General features: G+C 44.3%; 1 protein-coding gene across 1 annotated transcript in view; it reads right to left on the bottom strand.

Moving 5' to 3' along the window:
- Positions 1–4,265, bottom strand: part of sema4gb (sema domain, immunoglobulin domain (Ig), transmembrane domain (TM) and short cytoplasmic domain, (semaphorin) 4Gb) — a gene marked incomplete at both ends in the record, with an annotated part of 131,470 nt that extends 127,205 nt beyond the window's left edge. Inside the window, 2 exon segments of the mRNA XM_080746989.1 lie at positions 4,134–4,160; positions 4,163–4,265. Coding sequence (XP_080603115.1) covers positions 4,134–4,160; positions 4,163–4,265 — 130 coding nt within the window.
- Positions 4,266–10,643: the final 6,378 nt, after the last annotated feature.

The raw sequence follows: 10,643 nt of genomic DNA, 5'->3' as shown, positions 1-10,643 counted from the left end.
AAATCACATCTTTAGACAGGATTTTCTCCGGATTGTGTCCCCAGACCCATAGGAGAAAGTTTTTTGCGGCTGAATAGCTTTAGATCGGGCTTCTCAATGGTTAGCATTTTGGCTACGTGTCAGCTAGCTTCCTCCTCTGGACACCCATAGGATTGACCGGAGTGAAAACACAAGCAGTTGGGAGAGGGTCGACGAAAGCTATAAAGAAGGTCAATGGAGAAATTTCTGGCACTCTAGCACCCCTTGTGGCCGGATGGGCACTGTATGAGTTAATATTAACGTTTTCGGGAAGGTAGGGTGTAAATCAGGAGTAAAGCAGGCTCTTGGGGCCAGTCAGGGCCTGGATTAATGACATCAGAAATCTCCATATATGGGCATAGAAGGGATTTTGTTTCTGGAATGCCAATATAAGGACTTTTTATTTTATTTTACTTTATTAATAATAATATGTATCCCTATACAATGTATGGGCATACAATATATTGTATGTATATTATACATACAATATATTTATGCCCATACATGGAGATCCCCTATCTGAACCAGCCACGCAGATATAGGCCATGTCTATGGCCCATATGGGGCATTCCAGATATGCCCTTGATATTGATGACATCGGTACAGGGATCTCCATATATGGCATGACAAGGACTTCATTCCATTTGCATAACATTGTTGACCTATTTATGGGCATCAAACATCTATGGGCATAAAAGGGACATCAAGCCAGAGCGTCACAGTGACATCAGAGCATGATGTCAGAGCGACAAACCCATAGAACCCATAGTAAAAATGTGTACTGACGGAAGGGTGGAAGGTCGGACGGACACGCTGCAACATTTCTCATGGATATACTGCGACCTTCGGGCGCAATTATCCAAACTTCCAAAGTGCTTTACAGTGTGAGATACATTCACCCATTCAGTTCTCCTTCTGCTGCAGAGCTACTGTAGTCTCTCTCTCTCTCTCTGCCGCAGTGATGAGAGAGAGAGAGGAGAGAGAGAGAGAGGAGAGAGAGAGAGAGAGAGATAGAGAAGAGAGAGAGAGAGAGAGAGAGATGGAGAGAGAGAGAGAGAGAGAAGAGAGAGAGAGAGAGATAGGGAGAGAGAGAGAAAGAGAGTGAGAGAGAGAGAGAGAGAGGAGAGGAGAGGAGAGGAGAGGTGGGCAGAGATGTTGATGACAATAAAAAATAACCAGGCTTTGTCCAAACACACTTGTTCAGCAGGATGTGTCCATGTGGATGCATCAGGTACACTGCTACTTTACTGCTATTTTACTGCTATTGTTCCCCCTAAATTCCCCCCTCTATTTGATCATACTACACATTACTACAGAGTCATCTAAGGCCACATTCTCATAATATAGTTCGGTTTAGTCGTGCCAATGGGTGGGGCGAAGTGTCAACATTCTTGCATATTCAATTGATACGTTTGCGCTCACACTCTCAACCGCTTGCAGCGAGGAACCGCATTCTAGACCAAGTCTCCGTATATGGCACAGAGAGAGAGAGCGATGCGAGTCGAGAGAGAAAGAGGGAGAAAGAAAGAAAGAGTATCAAGTACGTTATTTCCAGGTCCGTTTTAGAGGGTTTAAATGCAGCCTCGGGCTCGGCAAATAAAAGGTGAATGGATCCCAGTGCCTGACGGAGGATGATTTCACGATAATTTTAAATCTCCACAAAATGATTATCGTGAGTGTTTTTTTACCCATTTAGGCCTAAAATTATTGAATGCTTTAACTATTGAAAAATAGCAGATATACAAGCTCACAGCGTGGCACCGAGTGCCGCGCTGCAAGCTTGTAGATCTGCTATGTTTGAAAAAGTTGTGAAAATGTGTGCAAATATTTTGAATATGTGTATTTTTAAAGCGAACGTTTGTAACTCAAATTTTGCTTCTGGGTGGACCCTGGAGCGAAAAATTTTGAGATGCGGGTCCGTGGCCAAATAGAATACATATCATTTTGGGGGTCCTTCACATGAAAAGGTTTGAGAACCACTGACACTAGTAGTCTCTCAAGAACAGACTAACTGAGCTCCAGTTAAGTTAAGTGAAAAGGACCTTTTCTTTGACGATGGCTGGCCAGATTGCTGACATAGAAACACAGGGTTTTCCAAAAAACCTTAGAAGGATTCAAAAGACACTTATAGAATCGGGTCAAAATTCTAATTTTCAAGATTTTTCAAAAATAGCAGATGTACAAGCTCGCAGCGCGGCACTCGGTGCCGCGCTGTGAGCTTGTAGATCTGCTGTTTTTTAATAGTTTAAAGCATAAAATAATGATACACAATGATGTGTACCCGTTCTGGATGGGTTAATCACGATCAACGGTAATAAGGATCAATGGTCCCAGCCCTGTAGTTTCCAGCCGACATAGAGAGGTTTCATCAGTGCTTGCTGCTGTGCTGAGCTGAGTTAAGTGTGATCTAGGACAGGCCTGGAGAGACAGCAGATTAATAAAGTCCCCAGGAAGAAAACAAAGTCTTCAGGGCCGAAACTGTGTCACTGGTTTCACAGGAGGGAAGGGGGGGGGGGAAGAGAGAGAGAGAGAGAGAGAGAGAGAGAGAGAGAGAGAAAGAGAGAGCACATGCACTCTCGTTTGAGTAGGTAAGGTGTTGCCCTCGGAAAATAGCAGATCTACAAGTATGCTTAACCGAGTGCCGCACTCCAAGCTCTGATATTTTTGAAAAGTCGAGAAAATGTGTGCGCATTTGTAACTCAACATACTGTACGGTATGTAACTCAAATCTTGCTTCTGGGGGTCCCTGGAATACATATGGCCAAATACATATCATTTTGGGGATTCCAAAACATCCGTTTTCAGCCTCGTCTCCATTAAATCAGTCTTCACTAATTACTGTGATCAATCTGCATGCCAAGCTACCTGAAACTAGCGGTACATGCCTTTTTCTTAACATGCTGACATAGAAGCCATGCATTGTTCTTGCCTAAATAAAGATACATTATATATATAGTGTTTTAGCTCCATGGTCACTGAACTAAATATTGGACACGATCATCACAAGCCACACAATATTCCCAAGATATGCCAACTAGAATTGCTTTTTTCAGAGAGACAAGTCGGGAGAAAAAACTTCTTTACTACGACCTTTCTCTGTCCCAGCAACCTACTCGCCTGGGATCTAGCACCCAGTACATAGGACGTTCGCGAGATCGGACGGCGCCCGACCATTTGTAGGTAAACGGTAAATAAACGGTAAATGGGTGCTCTGACCCACATTTTTCAAATGGGCCTGTTCTAGCGCCACCATGAGGACGATGTTCGCAAAACACATTTCTGTACACTACTCTTACAGATTTTGTCCAAAAGTCAGATTTTGCATATTTTATCCTGATTGGCTAAGATTGGCTTCCAAAGTTTGTAGGATTGAGCCATTTTGAACAAAATGCCTCAAATCACAAACGCAAAGTGCAATTATCATGAAATCGCGCACACACACGTTCCCACTAGGCAGAGAGGAAATGCCACTTATTTTTTTTAAATCAGCCTCATGGTGGCGCTATAACAGGCCAATCCGTGGTTTTACCTATAACTCCTCCGATCAGTTTCAACTTTGTAAGCACAGTCCCTAGAGGCCAAGGAAAAACCTTTTCCTTGCATTTTTCACATCAGCCTTTTATAGCGCCACCAGGAGGCCGACTTATGTAAAACACATTTGTTCCTATTATTCCTGAGATTTATCCAAAAATCATGCAAATCAGTACACAGTATCTCTATAGTCATGTGATCAAGTCCGTAGGTAGACCAGCAGGTAGACTTTAGCAAAACACATTTTTGAAACACAATGCCTCATATCATCCATGCAGTGTCCGACTGCCATGAAAGGTCTAAGATTGGCGAAGAACACATGCCACCCTTTTTACATTGGCCTATTATAACACCACCAGGACGCCTGGCCTGGTGGAGACCTGTGCTCGGAAGAGCACTGCTTCTAGTTGCTAGTTATTTTATTGTACACTGCTGGTCCTGAGTAAGACTTTTGTTTTCATGTGCAATCATGTAAAATGACAAATAAAGTGAGCCTTGCACCTTGATATTTGATAGAGCCTATAAGATAAGGTTGACAGTTGTCAGTTGAAGAGCTCCTTGAAGAAGGAGCTCTTTAAACGTACCTTTCAGCAGGACGGTGGTCCTGGGGTGACGTCTGCGTCCATGGAGGGACTGAAGGGGAAGCCCCTCAGCTCTGACAGGCTGGCCATGCACAGCAGCAGCACCAGCAGCAGGGGGCGCTCTCTCCTCCCCATCGCTGGCAGGTGTCTGTGGAGTGGAGCTGCAGGTCTGAGCACAGCTTCTCAACGGGAGGCTGACTCTGTCATCACAACTCTGTGTCTGTGTCTCTCTCCTTCTCTGAGTGATGTACCAGCATGAAGTCTTCTACTGTAGGTCCTCCTCTGTTATGATCCAACAGCAGGCTAAAGTCTGGATGAGGGAGAGAGAGAGAGAGAGAGAGAGAGAGAGAGAATAGTTTAGATGCACTTCAACGGAGGGGCGGACGTAGTTTAGTCGTTCTCAAACTTTTTCATGTAAAATGTTTTCAATTTAAATTTGCGAACCATTTTTTTCCCCCACCCCAGTTCCAAGCTGTAATCCTGGGCTCTGCTCTCCCTCTGACAACGTAGGGAGAGCCCCGAACTGAGCTCATGCTTCCTTCAATGCATGAGGAGTGAGCAAGCCGCTTCTAATCACCTTCTACACTCAAGTGTGGAATTCCTTGACCATTTCCCTTAAAACATCTAACTCACTGGCCTCCTTCAAAACTGCCCTGAAAATTCACCTTTCAGGAGGCCAGAGGCGGAGGTAGTCATCACTTCTCCCATAAGACAGGCGAGAAGTGTTTGTCAAAATGACCACAGGGTGAGCTAGACAGTAGATCAGTTACAGATCCTTGTAGAGTAGCTAACAAAGTCGTGACATCACTCGCTCATCCCCCGGTTGACGGAAGTAATTTCTCTATGGAGAATAACATTGAGTCTCATATAAGCATTGTGGTCCAAAAATAAACAAACGGTCATCTCGATATTGTCGGCGAGGTGGCTCTGTATGGTTTATGATAGTCAGTCACTTATAATATTTGATACAGTCTGTTCTGGTTGAAAATGTAACTAATTGGGCGTCAGTAACATTAGCGTTTTCTCACCATCAGTTTATTCTTCATATCCATATGAGTCAAACCGCTGAGAACATTTGTTTAGGTTTGAAACACAGTTCTTACTGTATATGACGCGATATGAAAAAAAGTCCATGGGAATTCAGAATGGTGGAATAAAAAACGCAAACCAGGTATGATGTGTAAATAGATAGATAGATAGATACCTTTATTATCCCAAGGGGGACATTCAGTTGTCCAGTTGTAGCATAGCAGTATACAGTATTTACAAAGTTACAGAGAAGTAAGACAAAAGATAGATAAGAGTAAAGAAAAAAAAAAAAGAGCAGTACAGTACTTTGTTACTTAACAACAGGGGTCTTCCAACAGGGGGTCCGGGACCCCAGAGTTACTACAGGGGGTCCTCCAAATCTTTGAGTGACTACAAGCTCACAACGCCTCTGCTATTTTTGGCAAAGAGGTTTGGTGTAGAGGGGGAAAAGAGCAGACTAGGTACAGAGTGAAAGGTCAAGTTTATTAAGTATTGACGGTTCAAGTGGTTAAATATCTGAAAACACACATTAACATGAATCCAAAATACACTGATGATTGTGCTGTCAAACAATGAAAATAAATGGAATCTATGAAGGGGTCCCTGCTTCATCTCTCTCTCAACTAAGGGGTCCTTGGCCTGAACACGTTGACGACCCCTGCTCTACAAGCTTCCTAAAGTATGTGGACATAAAAGACCATTACTTTATAAGTATCGAGCCTCCTCGACAAGCACAAAGCACAGCTCATGCTGCCTAATTATCTGTTCGCTGTAGCGTAGCTGCAGATGAATGATGGATATAATCCCACCATTAGGCTCCGTGCCAATCACTACAAATCTACTGGCTGGTGGTCCCTCTGTGAGGGGCTCTGACACCCATCAGTGTGCTGACAGCGGAGAGCTCTGTTCTCCTCTCCTCTGAGACATGGTAGAAATCCCTGCTTAATCTCTGCCACCCCACTAATCACTCATTGATTCAGATAGGATGAGGCTAGGGGTGGGCAATACAGTGATAAATATCGTTGAGACGATACAATGTCTCCAGGATGTTCCCTTTTAAAGATATCGTATATACAGTATCGTGATACAATGAGGGAGGGAGCCTTATAGAAAATACTGTTGAATTGTTAATACAGAGATTCATTGCAGAATCCATTTAAACCTGCATTTTGGTCTAAATCAGTTCTAATAGGTCTAAAATGTCAAGGCCTCCCGTGGCTTAACTCTGACAGTGTACAAATGAAACCAAATTTGGTTTCTAACTATTATTTAGCTGGGGACCCCCTATATGACCCTCAAGGACCCCTGACCCCACTTTGAGAAACCAATGCACTAAACCCCACAAATACAGTCGAAGAGAGGAGAGAGAGAGAGAGAGAGAGAGAGAGAGAGAGAGAGAGAGAGAGAGAGAGATAGAGAGAGAGATAGAGAGATAGAGAGATAGAGAGAGAGACAGAGACAGAGACAGAGAGAGAGAGAGAGAGAGAAACTTCTCTCTTTGTCTGGGCTATGTGTGTGACATCATCATCATACCCAGAAGTTGTGCGGGAACGCCTACTGAGTGGCAAAAACAACAACTTTCTGGCCTTGGCAGCCCATAAATCCAAACGTTTGTATTAAACAAAGTCAAACTCACCAACATCACAGCTGTACAGATACGGAAGTCTTGGATTATCCTATTTGTAATGGCAAAGTTCCATACAAATCCACCGTAGAAGACATGTTATATGAGCTACTTTCTGTCAATAAGTTCCTTGCAGGAGATTATTTTCCTAAGTGTCAGAGTTTGGAGGCGCTCATTTTCAACAACACAACGTCCTGCTGCCTCCTGCATTAAGTGACACTTAGAAACGGGTGGTACGCACAGGACCGCTGAGTGATTCCCAACGAGCGCTTCCAAACTCCATGGCTCCAAGCTGCTCAGTGTTTTGCCACTCAGCCTAGATGAGGGGGCGTGGCCTGGTAGAAAGGTGAAGCATGTGTGTGTGTGTGTGTGTGTGTGTGTGTGTGTGTGTGTGTGTGTGTGTGTGTGTGTGTGTGTGTGTGTGTGTGTGTGTGTGTGTGTGCAGTCAGTCCCAGTTCCACACCTGTGTCCACTCCTCATCATCAGCCCTGCAGCGCTCTGACTACCAGTGGTGGGAAAAAGTACTGCAGTATAGAAATGCTCTGTTACAAGTAAAAGTCAGGAATTAAAAATGTACTTGACTTAGTGTTGGTATCATAATAAGTACCAACAGTAGAAAGTACACATCATGCAGAAGGTCCCATTCCACACATTTTCAAATGTTTCAAATGTATCCACAACTTTCCAACATCCCATAGTGCATTGCGCAGAAGTTGCTTCCGGTGTCGCAGCCGAGTGTGATCTACAAGCTCACAGCGGCTGCATCTGCAACGCGACGTGAGCTTGTATGTCTGCTGTTAACCGGAAGTGTGGTGCAAAAGATTCTCCAGTAAATTCCTGCGGAAAGAGGTGGATACGACTCTTTAGAAAACGGACGATCTACAAGCTCACAATGTGTTGCATTTGAGACACAAAACGGACGATCTACAAGGTCACAATGCGTTGCATTTGAGACAGAAAACGGACGATCTACAAGCTCACAATGCGTTGCATTTGAGACACATTGTGAGCTTGTAGATTGTCTATTTTCAAATGTCCGAGAGGGAGAGGGAGAGAGAGACAGAGACAGTGAGCTTGTAGATCTGCTATTTTCAAATGGCTGAAATATTATATTGTACAGGGCTGAAGTGGTTAGTGTATGTTTTGTAATACTACACAGAAACTAGCTAAAGAAGCTACTTTTTCATATAATTGTTGTGGAGTAAAAAATGTAATATATTTTTTTATGTAGTGGGGTAGAAGTAAAATTATTGAAATGTGTAAAAACTGAAGAAAGTAAAAAAACAAACAAAAATTGCCTCAATATTGCACGGTAAGCAGCACTTGAGTAAATATACCACCTACACCACTGAGTTCAAGTCAAACACACCATTGTGTCCCCCGCATGCATCTGTGTTTGCATTGTGTTTGGCTGCAGGTGTGTGTGTGTGTGTGTGTGTGTGTGTGTGTGCGTGTGCGTGTGTGTGCGTGTGCGTGTGCGTGTGCGTGTGCGTGTGTGTGTGTGCAGGTGACAGTGACACCAGGGTTGATGACAGCTCGGTCATGCCTGACCGACCGCAGCACGGAAGGAAACCCCGCGAGGGAAGGCAAACACATCTGCCTCGACCCACAGCCACCGCCGTATAACATTACATTACCCATCACGCATGGATGGACGCACCGAAAAAACTCTTCTAATGGGCTAGAGCAGGGGTTTTCAAAGTGGGTGACGGGGAACCCTGGGGTGCCGTGACGGCAGTCCAGGGGTGCCGCGAGATCATTTGATAATATTTGGAATTCATTTGGACACTTATTGTGTATTGTGATACTAATATTTAGTATAATTTTAAACTTGAAGTACAAGTTATTTTCAGTCAGTTCTAACCAAAATGGCTGTTATCTCAACGTTTTCCTAGCAACATAATCACTAAAATATCGTCACTGTCGGGCAGAAACCTCGTATCTCCAAGTTTCAAATGTGTACGTCTTTTGGCAAAGCAAAGCCCTGCTTCATCATACAAGACTGTCGCACAAAACTAGTGAAAACAGCTGATCTACAAGCACACAACGCCTCGCACCGCGAGGCGTTGTGTGCTTGCTGGGAGTGAAAATTATAATGTAGGGGTGCCTCGGATTAAAAAAATATTCATGGGGTGTCCTGAGACAAACCCCTGGCCTATAGAGTTCTATTGACATCTAGCTGTTGGTCCTTGGGCCCTACTACAGTGCAGCTGGCTCACAATGAAGAAAGTAGGCCTAAGTAAAGTAAGCCTTGGTGAGTGCTGTGGTAGGAGGAGGAGCCTACCTCCTGTTTCTGTAGAACAGGAATGTCAAACTCAAATAATACACAGTGGGCCAAAATGTAAAAAAAACGCTACAAGTCTAGGGCAAGATTCATTAAATGAATTAAGTAAAAACATAAAATCATAAAATCATTTGCAATATTTTCTTATGGCTCTGTCAGTCATTTCAAGTGACTAACCCTAACCCTAACCCGTTTTTCAACAGTCAAACAGCAAAAAAGTTCAAAAATCAAATATGTCCCAACATAAATGCAAAAATGAAACTGCATGCATTAAAAATAGAAAATGCATTATTAAAGCTCAGTTTGCTGCTCTATGATCCTCACCAATCACTGCTTTCATATAAATGAGAAAGTAAATCAAATCCACACAGAAGACACAAAGGTTTGCCCTTTACGTCCGTGAACAGGTAGGCTACTCTAGCCTGATTTCAGACTCTGCGCTGGAGCTTAAGAGTCTGAGCCTGAGCCATTGTGTTGAGATTTCAAAGGGGAGGGGATTTAAAATTTGAAATTCCCAATCACAAGCGATCTGGTGGGAGGGTTGTGTTTGACTTTTGCACACAAAACAATCCCTCCTCCCCCTCCCCTCAATGACATGCACCCAACAGGTCAGTGTCTTTGATGTTTCACTGATTAGAGAGAATCACTAACGAGCTACTCGACACTTGTATGGCTCAATCAATGCCTGCAGTTCGGAGTCCTTTTGAAGTTCAAAGGGAGCAATTAAGAACTCTGGTGAGCCACGCAGCCACCCCTCCCTCCGCTGTTTCTGTAGATTTTTTTCCGTCTTGCTTTGAATTCATTGGTCGGTTCGCCAAGATACGGCTTTGAACCGAATCAAGAGACTCGTCATATGACATATCCAGACCAAGAGATGCCGTTCACTCAGAGAGTGGGCGGGTCTATTGGCTGGAGCCAGGCTAAGGCTACTCTGCCTCCCACCTGGCTTGAAAACCCCTGCTTTCAAAGTTCACCTTCGTTTAACCATTTTTGGGGGAGAGGGGTACAAGTAGCTGAAAGTTGACCACAGGCGATGCGCTTTGCGGGCCCTTGATACGCACCAATGCATTCGCAGTGCATCGTGGGTAGGGTTGGAGGCGGTAACCGCCGTACCGCCGTACCGCCATACCGCGGTATACCGAGGCGAGGTCTACCGCGGTGTCATTGTGCTTACCGCGGTAAAAAGACAAAAAAAAGGTATATTTTTTTTGGGAAAACAAGCAAGTTTTAAAACGGGGGAGAAGCGAGGACCGCATGCGCTCCATGCCGCTCTGCTCTGGGCCGTGTACCACACGTTGGAAGCCACATACGTCACTCACTCAGACACAGACCCTGCACACAGTGCATGCACAGGGCAGGAGAGTACGGAGCACAACTCTATGACGGAGCAGCATAAACTTTCTCTGTAATCCACTCGACACAAGGATGTTAATACATACCTTGTGTTGTGGCATATCTTTTTTTATTCATACGGATTACTGGCGGAGCGCGGGCCGCGTGGACTAAAACCGAAAATGAAACTATTTTACTTTTTCCACCGCGTCGCACGTTGTGCCCCGTTCGGCGGCACGTCGGC

Source organism: Nannobrachium achirus, assembly GCF_963921795.1.
Source record: "Nannobrachium achirus genome assembly, chromosome: 18".
NCBI lineage: Eukaryota > Metazoa > Chordata > Actinopteri > Myctophiformes > Myctophidae > Nannobrachium > Nannobrachium achirus.
The sequence above is the reverse complement of the archived record's forward strand: the minus strand, read 5'-3'. Positions and strand labels throughout refer to the sequence as shown.